Source organism: Aythya marila, assembly GCF_965140915.1.
Source record: "Aythya marila genome assembly, chromosome: 9".
NCBI lineage: Eukaryota > Metazoa > Chordata > Aves > Anseriformes > Anatidae > Aythya > Aythya marila.
The window spans coordinates 8,420,284-8,433,216 of NC_139050.1; the positions used below are offsets into that span (position 1 = coordinate 8,420,284).

Genomic DNA, 12,933 nt, shown 5'->3' on the forward strand with positions numbered 1-12,933 from the left:
AGACAGCCACTTTGGGAAAAGCCTGCTGGCTCTCTCCTTTCCCTGGCAGTTCAACATAAAGGAAGAAAATGAATCCTTCACAAGAGAGAACTGCACAGGGGCTTCACTACATTCTTGTCCTTAGTGGCTGTGGGCAACAGTGTAAGGATTATAATATAAAACAAACAAATGGACAAATATATGTTCATGACATACAACGCACAAGCAGTGACAGATCCAATCCATCCCAAAAGGCCAACATGCAGAAAGCCAGCCTTAGAGCTTCTTCTCAACCCCAGAGCACTGGCTCCACGGCAGCACTCTCACCAAGAGCTGGACAAGAGCTATGGGCTCCCTGAAACGAGCATGTCAGCAGTGCCCATTCCAGCTCTGCCTGCTCTGCTGCAAGACCGGTCCAAGTCCCCAAGTCCCAGGAACAACAATACTTACACTGATTTCACCAAGGTAAGAATGGGCCAGCGACTTCACAGGATTTATTCAAAACAGAAGAAAAGGCTTTCTTTACAGACATCATGAAATACATTGGTATGGAAAAGGACACAGAAGGTGTTCTCACTGAAGTACAGAGATTGTGGAGCTGCTACTTCCACCATGACGCCACAGGAGAGTTGTCTCATAAAGAGGAGGGAAAAGGTGCCCTCCTCAGCTCTGCCTGGGATTTAGCATGACAAGCAGAGCACACTCTCCCCGTCCCCAGTGTTGATGAAGAATGGAGGCAATGCATCTGCTCCCTATGTATTCAGAAAGCACAAAAACGCTGTGAGATTACCTTGGTTAGTTTGCAGAGAACTGGATATCATCTGGCCAGCAGCTATGTGGCATTTTTGTTACTGAAAACATGCCAGAAAATAATTTGCCAATAATTACAAAGGTAGACCAGCAGAGTTGGAAAGAAGTACCAGCTTCCAATGAGTTTCCCCATTTGTGCCTTTGAACATCAACCCCAAAATATTTTCAAATAAGGGTTCTTTTGTACCAAGCACAAAACTATATTGGAGAAGTAAATGTTAAAAAAATATGTTTAAAATTATTAAAAAAAATCAACAACTAAAAAGTCTAAATATATCTTGCACAAATCACTGAATCGTGAGTCGCCTCCCTCCTGATTTGCCAAAAATGCCACCTGAATGATTTCAAAAGTCTTACAGTTTGAAAGGAAGTTGCCATGGTTATTTAACTGTTTGTAAAATCAAATATTTTGAACCAAGATTTTAGCTTATCAATACCCAGCTTTGACAGTGTTTCCATAAATCAGCCCTGCTCCCAGGAGCTCTAGGATGATGGGAATGAGTTTTATGGTAAGTTCCTTCTTTCTCAATGGACCAGGTTTCCAGCTGTCATAATCCCTTTAAGCAACCTGAACTTTATCAGCATTTATCCAGGCTTGTGCAATCTCTGCTTAGAAAGCATCTCCTCTGTTTCCCACACACCATCAGCAGTTGAGATGAAGACAGGGATCTCCACCGGCCGCATGAGCCTTGCTCCACAAGGAGTAAATTTATTGCAGTGGCTCATGCAGATACCGTGTGGACGTACCACAACGTATTGCACTGCCTTACGGTTTGGAAAAGTTATGCAACGAAGTCCCAAGAGCAAGTATTGCAACATGGAAGAGCTGTCAAAACACACCAGTGCTTAGACTTAACAAATCTCACAACCCAGATTTAAAAAGTGCTTTAACAGTCAGGATAAAGTTCTAAACGCACTAAAAATTGATTTGCTAGCAATGCACGTTTCGGAAGCCAGGCAAAGTAACTTTCCCATGCGTATAAATGTCCTCGTCTGTGCCCCGGTTTATATGCTTCACCAAGTTTTTCTCAAACAAGAGAGGGTGGTAAGCTCCCATGGTACAGGCACGGTCGTGAAACTTCTGGTAGTAGTGGCAAATGTCAGTCTGCCGCTTGGAAGGGAGAAATTCATACACGTCCACTTCGTCACACAGCGTCATCATGATCAGAATGCCTGCGGAGGGAAAGAAACAAACGTCCCCGTTTCAAAGCAGAAAACTCACAAACCGCTTTGGTGAGACTGATGGCCAGGCATGAAGGATCCCACTCCAATGGGAAGGGTTTCCTTTCTCGGGGGTTCAGGTGAGAGGGAGAAAAATCTAGCCAGACAGAGCTGTTTTCTGCCCCATCCGATGGACCTGATTAGAGCAGACTGCTTATTAGGATGACAGTCATGCCACAAGGACATTTTTTTAAGAGTGCTGCCATTTACCAAGATATTCACGGAACCGTGGGTGTCTGCCAGCTGTGTGCTTTGCTCAGCTGAACCAAACAGCCCATCTCAAACCTGCTTGGGTAAGCAGAGAGAATTCCTTCACCTTCTCCCATCTGCCTCTTTTTAACGCAGAGAATCCAGAAGTGACCCTGCTTGGAGATGGCTCCTGGTATAAATGCACAGGCATGGAACAGGCTCACAATGCTTCCTCGGAACAGAGCAGTGCTGCCCTCCTGTGTCTTCTGACAGACACACGAATGACTTGAGCCCACTGATGCCAGTGCTAGGCGCAGACATGATCTGGCTGAAATAAGCCATATTTACCCGAGGCCATATAAGCCATATTTACCAATGATAGGATAAGGGATATAAACTGAACCATAGGAGCTCTCATCACCGTATAAGGAAGAACTTCTTTATGGTTCAGGGACAGAGCAGTGGAACGGGCTGCCCAGAGAGGTTGTGGAGTCTCCCTCTTTGGAGATATTCAAACCCTGCCTGGATGCCATCCTGTGTAACACGCTCTGGGTGACCCTGCTTGAGCAGGGGGGTTGGACTAGGTGATCTCTGGAAGTCCCTTCCAACCTCAGCCATCCTGTGACTGGCTACTTTTCTGAGCTGAAGAAGTGCAAGAAATAGCACAAGTATACTAGGGAAATAGCAGCCATGTGTACTAGCACATGAAAGCCATGCAGTAGCTGAGACTTGAGACATTGGGAGCAATGATGAGAGGAACAAGGAGTTTACAAGACATTACGAGAACCCATCTGTGAAAGCACTTATTAAGTTACATTTTAGAAATATTTTCATCCACCTTTCCAAATGACAATTTTCAGTTACTCTGACCCTTCCAAGAAACCTGGAACTGCAAACTGGAGCATGTCTGTGCTCCCTTGTGCCCGGTGAAGTTACTTGTTTTACCAAGCAGACAACCTGGCCACAGCTAAGCCACAGAGGAATTTGCTGTCTGAAGTGGGACAGCACCTAACGTTAAAATGTTTTTGCCCCTGAAGCCACTGACTGTATTCTTACGCAACTGTTTTGCGCATATCCCGATAATGATGTAATAGGTACAGGACAAGGGCAAGGTTGTGGAAGAAAAATAGGCTTTAACTGGCAGAAATAAGAGTGACTCGTGTTTACATGGATTTCAAGCGTGCCTGCTCCTCGGCAAAGACAGGAGTAGAGGCAGGAGTGGCTGAAGTGCAGCAAGTTGATGTCCACGTGGGGAACAAGACCACGCTTCTGTGCTGTGACTTCAACATAGCTGTGGGATCCTGAGAAGTTCACTTCTTTTTATTCAAATGGTCGTGAGATTTGCTCTCTGATAAGAAGGAAAAGCTTTGCAACAGCAGAATGTAAAGCGAGCCTCTTCAATGGAAGGCTGGATTTAGCATGCTAACAAACAAGATCTTAGCATGCTGGATAAGGGGGAAGCATCACTGACCTTTTCAGGGCAACAATTCAGCCTGACCATCCCCAGGACCCCATTAAGCCTTTAGCTATATATATATAATTTTTTTTTTTCCACAAATAAAATAGGTAACCACTTAGGCTTCATCTAGATAAATACATTACTTTGACAAGATCTGAGCCTGCATGAGCCACATCCTTCCTCTCAGCCCGCCGTGCAGTTGCACTGCTTTGACTTTAGGAGCTAGAAATCTTAGAGAACATCTCGATGTTGCTATCTACTCTCCTGTTTCCACATGGAACCAGGCCACGCTTAGAGCTGCTGTTCCAGAAGTGTGCTGCAAACTGCTTATTTTAACACAACCAAGCTGATACTTTCAAGATAGGATGCTTAAATTCTGGCATAAAACAATCAGGCCTTTGAGCCTGATAAGCCTTTGAACAACATAAATCCAGAACTGTCTTTGAAAAGGGTATGCTGAAGAGTTTCTGCAAACTGAACATGAAGTTTAGAAGCCAGTTATCTCACCAAGCGTTCCCGAAGATGGGGGGTTAGGCTGAATATGCTCCAGAGAATTCTCCTGAATAATATCCCAGAGTTGCCACTGCATTTTTGGATTCAGGATATAGAAGGGCTGCTCTGGATGTCTAACACGATACAACTTGTAGGTTTCAAAAAACTTGTAGTCTGGTTTTCTGTACCACTGGAAAACAGAAGCAAGAAGTCAGATTTATTACTAGCACACTCTTTCACATAACGGATGGAAAACCCCAGTAGCTGATGAGGTTGAGAAATCTGCCTGAAGCGATACAGACCCCCTGCCCCTCTCCACACTGGAGTACAAAGCACCCCATGCTGCAGGCAAGTGTCCTCAGCACAGCTGTCTCAAACAGTATGAACCGATTTGCATCTTGATACTTCCACTTTCAATACAAATATTTAGGAATACTCTGCTTTCTTACAGTCATTTTGATAGATTTTTTTACGCTAAAAATATCCCATCCTGCTTTCACTGACTCATAACCAGGCTGTACATACACCCTTACATCTCCTCGAGAGGTGGGGCTAGGCAAAAAAATAAACATTGGTGAGAAAATAAGAAATGCAGTCCAGAGCAAAGAGGGGCAAAAAAACTCTCAGCTACAGACAGGGCTTAAAACAAAAGTAAAAAATGGATTATTCACTCCTATCTGCTTCACCTGGAGCCTCCACAGCTCATCGCTTATCAAACAGCCCCCTTTTGTGCTCAAAAAGCAAAGCGAATGCTAAAGGGATTGCAACACCCAGAACTGAAAATCTAGCAAACACAGAGAGGTGACATTTGCTAAGATCTTCAGAGGGTTTTCAAATCCAATCATACTGCATCAAGTACCTCTTATGTCTGACTGGTGCCTCTAAATACCCAAGCATCTCTCAGCAGCAAACCTTACAGCAGCCAACAGAGAGAGATCATCCCTCCACAGGGGGGCTGCAACAGCTGTAGCCACTGGTGGGCTCCTGCTGCTGGCACCAGCCCATGAGAAAGTCAATGTAGTGACCTGTTACACCCAGCCTGAAGCCCTGCACAGGTACCAGGAACAGGCAAATGCTCCCCTCAGACCAGAGCTGCATGGGATGCTCTTGTAGGTATGGATACAGCCATGACAATGAAGGGGGGGGAACAAGAATGGCCTTAAAATGAGTGGTTGCCCACATTAGGGGGAAGCGAGTTAACAGTTGCACTTCAACAGATTTGCATCTGATTTTATTTAGAGAAAACTCAGCCTTACCTCATGAATTTCTGCATGATATGGTGCTGGATCCCAGATAATTAAGATCCCAGTGTTATACAGCGCATCCCTCAGGAACTGCTGCTGCTCGACGGTGACAAGCTTGAACGACAACAACAAACACACCACGGTGACAAACAGACCGCTGCCAGCATCTGCAGGTGGCTAAGCAGCGAGGCTTCCTCGAGCAGAGCCACAGCCACCCCACCACCAGTTACTGAGCGAGCCCCACGGGACGGAGGTGAGGACACATCTCCCTTGAGAGCTCAGACACGACCAGCACAGCCCCCGACAGCCAGCGCTAGCACAGGTTTGCAGCAAAAAGCAAGCGGTGTCTGAGGACAGGGGCTGACCTGCTGCCCTCCCTACATGCAAGCATAACACACATCCGCAGATCTTTACATCCCAGAGAAGCTATGTCATAAAAATCAGCTCCTATCTGTCTCCATGTTCTCCAAGGATCTTGTTAAGGTCTACTCAATTTATCCTTAAGCATCCAGGCTGCCTCCAGCAGCAGAGCGTTTCCCTGACCATCCCCATTAACCAGCACATGTGGATGCTGCAGCCAGCCCGTCTGTTACTCGAAAAGCAACAAGGGCTGCCTTCCATCTGGTCTCAGCTCTGGTGGATTAGGCTTTGTCCTCGACCACGTGTGCTGCACGGCCTCCTTTCCTTGCAGCAGCAGCAGGATCTGGGTCACTGGGCAGCAGCACGCCTTGACACCGCAGCGCAGGGCTGCGGGCGCCCTGGCAGCAGCAGGGTTGGCAGGGTGAGTGCGGCGGCAGGCGCCTGCTGCCCTTCCTCCTAGCAAGGGTGGGATGCAGCCCCACGCAGGGCAGAAACAGGGCAAGGCACCTGGGTGGTTCATTTTCATTTCAGTGGTTCTATCTATTTATTTCCTAGCTAGATTTGTTATTTAGCCAGCTTGTTTAGCAAGTAACTTGTTAATACAGCACCTGTCTTCCTGGTACAATCGACCATATCAAAACAAGCTCCTTCCCTCCAGCTATTGCAGCCACTGCCCCACAATCTAAGCATGCTCCCTCTTTCCCATCACCACCTTACTTCATTTCACTGATGTGCTATCTCCTTCCTTCTCCTCCCTGCAGACTCGTTAGTGCCAATGACAGCAAACGCAGCCAAGGCAGTGCTCTCCCTTGCAATGAGAAGCCAGCCACGAGCTGTAAACAAGGGCTGGGAGGAGCGAGGTGCTCTGCTCCCTGGCCATCTCTGCAGAAAGGAATCGTGTCCTACATAATGACATTGGCATTCCCCCCCCCAGCGTCCTCAGCCCTTATTTTTGTAAGATGCAAGTCCTTTCCCAGCACAAATTGATGCTTTGCATAAGACTGCAGGAAAACATGCCATTAAAGGAAGCAGTACTGATGAAACAGCGAAGGTCTGAGAAAATAAGCAAGGTAATATTAAAGGACTTCTTTATTTAGAACATCCACGAAGCTTGTTGACCTACAAGCCTATCCCCAGATCTGAAGATCCCAAATTTCTCCCCCACCACTGACATCAATCCATTAATCTTCCCCTTTTTAACAGATGTTCAGTACAAGATACCCGACCCTGCTTTTAAAACCACCCAGCCCCTGATATGTCCTAGAGACTAGTGAGCAAACTACCGAGAGGGTACTGTTCCCCAATCAATTTGATTTTGGTTACTGTAGAAAATATATTAACACAGTTATTAAACAACCTTAGAAACTCCTGAAGGGAGATGCCTCCCACGGAGGGACTTGCATCTTTTGCCCTGGGCAGCAGCTAGACCCACAGTACACTTCGAGGTAACTTCAGCCTCCAGAAATTGCAACAGTTTTGCTTGCCCCGTAATTGAAGTTTTCTAAGCTGGTATCTCCGTTTAGAGGGAATGGTGGCAGCTGAAAAATGCCAACCATGGCTGCAGGCACATCTCCATGGAGTGTAATGATGTGGCTACACCTATATATTACACACCTCTACAGGCAGGCTGCCGCCCTCCTCCCTGTGCAGCTAAGCCTGGGATCACCCAGGTCATGCACAGGTTTTCACTGATTAATGACTTCTTATCACCATGAGGCAATGGTCACATTCTCCAGAAAGAGTCTTCTTAACCAATAACGCTATCTGATATTGTAAAACATACACCCAAAGGAAACGATAAAACACCCAGAGGTCACACAGAGTTGAGGAAGGATGTCAGCAGCCAGATGTGTCTGCTAAAAAAAAGACTGGCTGAGCAAGGACATGCCCCACGTCTGAGACCTGTTTTAGCACAGGGGAACCGAGAGGCAGCAAGCAGCAGGACAGAGCACAGCCACCCGGGCAGACGGTGACCCAGCATTTGCGCAAGAAGCAAGAATATATTTGAAGACACCTAAAATGAACCAGGGCACCATTGGCTGGCTGCAGAGCTGAGTGCTGGGACGAGAGCAGCAAGATGCCTCTTTGGTCCTGGCGCGCCAAGTGCCAGCCTCTCCCCTCTGCCCCGCTCAGCCCCTCAGGTCCCCATCACCTCTGTCCCCGCTCCTGGGTCAGGCAGTGCCCCCACCACACTGCTATGCTGCACCAGGTCCCTGGGCACAATTGTGTGTTTATTTCTCTCACCAGCACACTGTGATTTCCTCTTCTCTCTGCACGCCTACTCTTGAAAATTTCTCCCCAAAAGAAGTGGACAAACATTAGGTGCAGCAGTTCCATGGAAGCACAGTGCAAACACTCCTAAGGGCACCCAGAGCAACAACAGCCTCTGCTATGGGTCTCGTTCTGCTCCTCAACAGGGGGCTTACATACCCTGCTGCATCACTAAACATGGCTCTTAAACACTGGGCATCTGCTTCAAAGTCTTCTGAAGTCCAAAGAAAGATTTGCAGAGACAGCCTCATATTGAACAGCTCTCAAAGCATCACGGAGAACTGCACTCCATCAGGGATGCCCTGCATTACAAGGCACCTTCTGTTGTGCTCTACCATGAAGTCCTGGGACCCCAGCTCACACCAGGCTGTGTGCAGCTACAGCTTTAAAGGTATGTCCTTTGCCACGTATCTTCAGCCATTTAACAACATCACTAATGCATTAATTGCATTATCTCTGGGCAGAAAAGTTTTTTTTTGTTGTTGTTGTTGTTTTGTTTTAAACCATACAGACTCCCCTTGTTCTTCATACCCGTCTCTGGGGCATGCACAACTGTGGCTTCATGCAGGTTGGTCTTTTCTTAGCTACAGTGACACTTGTGCCTCACATTCCCACTTCCCAACAGCAAGGGTGCAGCTGGGCTTTGGAAGAGCCAAGCTGAAAACCAAATTACCTTGGTCTTACAGTAGAATGCAAGCAGGCATTTTCTAGCACCTGGTAATTTAACTGCAGTAACCTCAGAAGGTATCTGAGCAATGCGGAGAGGACTTGCCAGCGTCCCCTGTTAGAAGGAAAGCCGCTCCCTGCCATGCAGCTCCCAAGCAGAGAAGCACACAGTCGTGGCACTCTCGGTCCATCTGGGCACGTTCATCAGACCCACCTGGGAGTTAACGAGACGAATCGTTGTCTTTTGCCCCACGTCTTCTTGAAATCCTTTGACAGGAGCCCCATTAAACCGCAAGACGGCATCATGGCTGTCTGAAAGGAAAACAGAGTGAAGCCAGTGAGCCAGCAGCTGCTCCTGCAGCTACAGGGGAGATACGCAGTAGGTTGTTCACCCACACTTCTCATGCAATTTGGCTAGTTGCTGGAGAGTTTCCCTGTAATACTGCAAGTACCAGCCCAGATGCTGTGAAAGAAGTGCTAGCCTAGCTCCATGATCAATGCACTTTTAGAAATCCCCTTTTTCAAAGCACAATTCACTCGCAGGTTCAGAGAGCAGCCGCAGTATTTGCACTGCACAGGACAGTGTAGGGTGTCTCTCCATTCCCCTCTTCTTTCTTTCTAACACTACGGGGACACAGACCGATGCACAACTGATTTACCATGTGGCTGGCTGCAAAATAAAGACTTAGGAAATAACTGTGAGGCACTGTCCTCTCTCGCAGCCTGGAGGTTTACCCGCCTGAAAAATGTGTCTAATGATCACAGAGGCAAATGAAGCTGGCTTCAGTCGGCCAGGGTACCTCCCACGTTGCAGAAATAAAACCATCATTGTGTATTTAACAGGCCCGGCTTGCTAAACGCTTTGGGATTCACTGCATTCTCCTCTGCTGGCATCACCCCCTGGGGCAGCACGGTGCCCTGGCTGCAGGCACTCAACCACTGCAACCTGGCAATTCGTAACCTTTGCCTGCACCAAGAAGCCAGTAAGGCAAGAGCTGCCCGTCTACCAGGATCTCCTGTTCCCATCCACCAGACCTCCCTACACCAACTACTGCTCATTTGCTGTCCTAATGTGATTGCACAGAGCAGGCGTTTCCTGGTCACTGTAGGAATGATACCTGATCAGCCTCCTGTGCTTCTCCAAACATCTAGGAAAATGCCTCATTTTAAGTAGGTCAGATTTAGTTTCTTTTTGGCACCTTCCTCCAATCAAAGCATGGCTTTTCCTACACCAACACGTGTCAGGGAAAACTACACACACACTCCTGCATCCTTCACTACTCACACTGCCCAGCTGAAGGGGCTGCAGTGAGAGCAGGCTCCGAGCACCCAAAACTGTGCAGAACCATTAGCAGAGATGATCACCTAAGCGAAAGGGGTCAGGTCTGGGACTGAAGCAGGAGGCACACTCGCCTGGGGCACCAGCGGGGCTAATGGCACATTACAGTGGCCTCTCCAGAATTCATCCCTGGTGACTTGGAACAGCCTGGTGCTGCAGTTCAGGGGCAGAGGAGGAGACTGACTGCAGGCACAGTGACACTGCTTTCCACATCCAGCACGCTCGCAGCACTGCGACCGAGGTACAACATGCCGCTGCAATGCCCTCGGCTCCCGAGGGGTCTCGTTAGGGAGAAAGGAGCTGTTGTATTGACATGCAGGAGCCTAACATGGACACCACTGGAAACAAGCCAGCTGGGTCAGAGGAGAGTGTTAAACAAGAGATCAGGTCACTTCTGTAGAAACGTTCAGGGACTGAACTTCAGGAGGAACCTAAACAAGCCCAGGGAGGTGCTCAAAGAAAAAGCCATGTCTGACTTCCCAGGCATTGACCTACCTGGCCTCAAATGTTCTTTATTAGGTGGAAACAATTCCATCAACCACCTGTCAACCACGATTTGTATCAGGAGGCAACGCTACCTTGGTTAACACTGACAATGCCTTTTTCATTGCTTCCTTCAGCACATTTTAACACACTTCAGACTGTTCGGCCCCTTCCTAGCAGCTTGGGACCACAATTCTGAAGGCTTTTCCTATGCTGTTCATCAATAATGCATCAAAGGGCTATCCGTCTCCTTCTTTCAAAGGATGAAGGCTACTTCCAGCTTAGTACAGGCCAAGGGGACCCGATCCAGCTGATAGCCTATGAACACACTGATGCTTGCAAACAATCTCTACAGGAGAGACAACCACAGGCTTTAAAACTCCTGCAGTCAGTTTAGCACAGTGTGAATCTCAACTGACCCTCAAACAATAAGGAGTGAAGAAAGCTGAGTGACCTGCAGGCACAGACGAATTTTCTGTCGAGCACAAAACCCAGAGCTGAAGGCTGGAGAGCTGGTTTCCCTGCATGCTGCTTTCTGTAAGCTTTAGCATCAAAACACACCTCTTTGTAATCCACGCTATAAGACTGATGCTTCAGCATTTATGAATTATTGTATTAACTTCAGATAAACATGCCCTCCTACTTCCTAACGTATCAAGAAGACAGCACAGCACAGACCATCATCTGGCAGGCCACCCAAACGCAGCCACTGCCTCGTGGCTCAGTGAGGCAGCATCACTCCTCAAAAGCCACGAACAACAATCAGTCACTGAGGTTGGAAGGGACCTCTGAAGACTGCCTATATCCAGCCTCTCTGCCCAACACTAGGTCAACTAGAGCAGATTGATCAGGGCTGTGTCTTTATTTCCCCCTTTTGTGTTGTTTCTTTTTCTTTTTTTACTTCCTTCTCCGCAGATGTCTTTCTGAATAAAAAAGCTCCTGACTGTTGAGTGTGAAATGAGCACACTGGCATTACTCAACACATCCCACACTCCCTCAAGAAACAAACACTTGAGGTGCCAAGACTTCCTGGTATCCATAGTAGTTCTGCCCTCTGGTGATGTTGACATGATCATGAAAATTAAAAGGCCTAGCCAGAACGGAACTGCCTGCACATAAGTCATGTCCTCTCAACAAAACCCAGCCCCTTGCGGCTTATCCATTTGGGGAAATGTTTCTACTTACTGCTTTCCTTCTGAAGAAGCAGTATTACACCATAATCAAATCTTCACAAGATTCCAGAGTTGAGACTGCATCTGTTTTGTATTAAAATCGTTTCTATTTCTACCACTGAGAGGTGGCTGCTGCCATCAGTGGTTGCTCATGCCAGCAGATATGGCCAAGGCTTGTCCCAGGTCTAATGCTCACAGGCACCATCAGCTAGCGTCGTAATGCAGCCTATACTGTGCAGTGTAAACACTCAGAGAAGCATCTCTCATCATCATTCCCATCTTCTCCTATGCTGTAATGTTCACTGACTATAGCAGAACTGTAAGGAAAATATTTCAATTTATTTTAAATACCCCTTTGACTACAGCAGAGTAAGAACACGCCACTAGGTCCCGTCTGTTCAATGCAAGTTATAGAACAGTATTGATGACTTTATCCTTGTAGAAAAATACCAACCTATCTCTGGTCCCAAATGAGATGATTTCAGAGACCCTGCTGAGGACACAACAGCACAGCGACCCAGACGGCCCACCGTTTCATTGAGGCTTTTCTCCGGCAGGTATCGCAGCCATTCGGATGTGTTAAATGGACTGTCTGATCCATGTATCATGGACACATTCACCCTGTCCCGTAGCTGGCACAGCAGCTGCTCTGGGCTGAGTTTAACGGCGTTCCTCTTCCCACTGTAGGTCACGTTGTACTTGTTCATGGACAGGTAGTTTTTTCTGACCTTCTGCAGCCTGGGTATAAGATTTTGCGATGAGCTGTCCTTATCCCATACCTTCATATAGTCTGATGCTTTCTTGGACTTTTCCACCATTCCAGAGATGCCGCCTTTTACTTTATTTTCGTTACTGAGCAAAGCTTTAGGCATCTGACCCATTCCGCCAGCTGCTTCATGGACAAGGTCCTGTGATTTAAGTAGGTTCCACTTTTCTGAAGTCCTGTGAATCTGTGAATCATCGTTCTCAGTCTTGAAAGGAACATAGTAGCTTCGTCTTGTCTCTTTCCAAAGGCAAACTGTCAGAGCTATCAGTATCACCACAAGACCACACATAACTTTTTTCAACACATTGATGTGAACCATAGTGTACGTTGCATCCAAGTGGGACAACTACCACAGGGCAGGAAGCTGGTCCTGGAGAGAGGAACACACCTCGGTCAGGGGGCGTGCACACGCATGCCTATGTGTAAAGTTATAAGCAGAAGTGTGCAGGCAATAAGAGGGGAGAGAGAGAACAGAGGGGCAA

At 47.4% G+C, this 12,933-nt stretch overlaps 1 protein-coding gene across 8 annotated transcripts in view; it reads right to left on the minus strand.

Moving 5' to 3' along the window:
• ST6GAL1 (ST6 beta-galactoside alpha-2,6-sialyltransferase 1) overlaps nt 1–12,933 on the minus strand; it is a 43,182-nt gene that overhangs the window by 592 nt on the left and 29,657 nt on the right. For 5 of the 8 annotated variants that reach the window (XM_082767642.1, XM_082767643.1, XM_082767647.1 and 2 more), the window contains 5 exons: nt 12,140–12,821; nt 8,906–9,003; nt 5,407–5,508; nt 4,166–4,340; nt 111–1,962 (listed from right to left, as the gene is read on the minus strand). In XM_082767642.1, the coding sequence (XP_082623768.1) occupies nt 1,721–1,962; nt 4,166–4,340; nt 5,407–5,508; nt 8,906–9,003; nt 12,140–12,770 (1,248 nt within the window). In that variant the 5' untranslated portion in view covers nt 12,771–12,821 and the 3' untranslated portion in view covers nt 111–1,720. Of the gene's footprint in view, nt 1–108; nt 1,963–4,165; nt 4,341–5,406; nt 5,509–8,905; nt 9,004–12,139; nt 12,868–12,933 lie in introns of those variants that run through there. The other 3 variants (XM_082767645.1, XM_082767648.1, XR_014318147.1) reach the window with 2 other exon arrangements.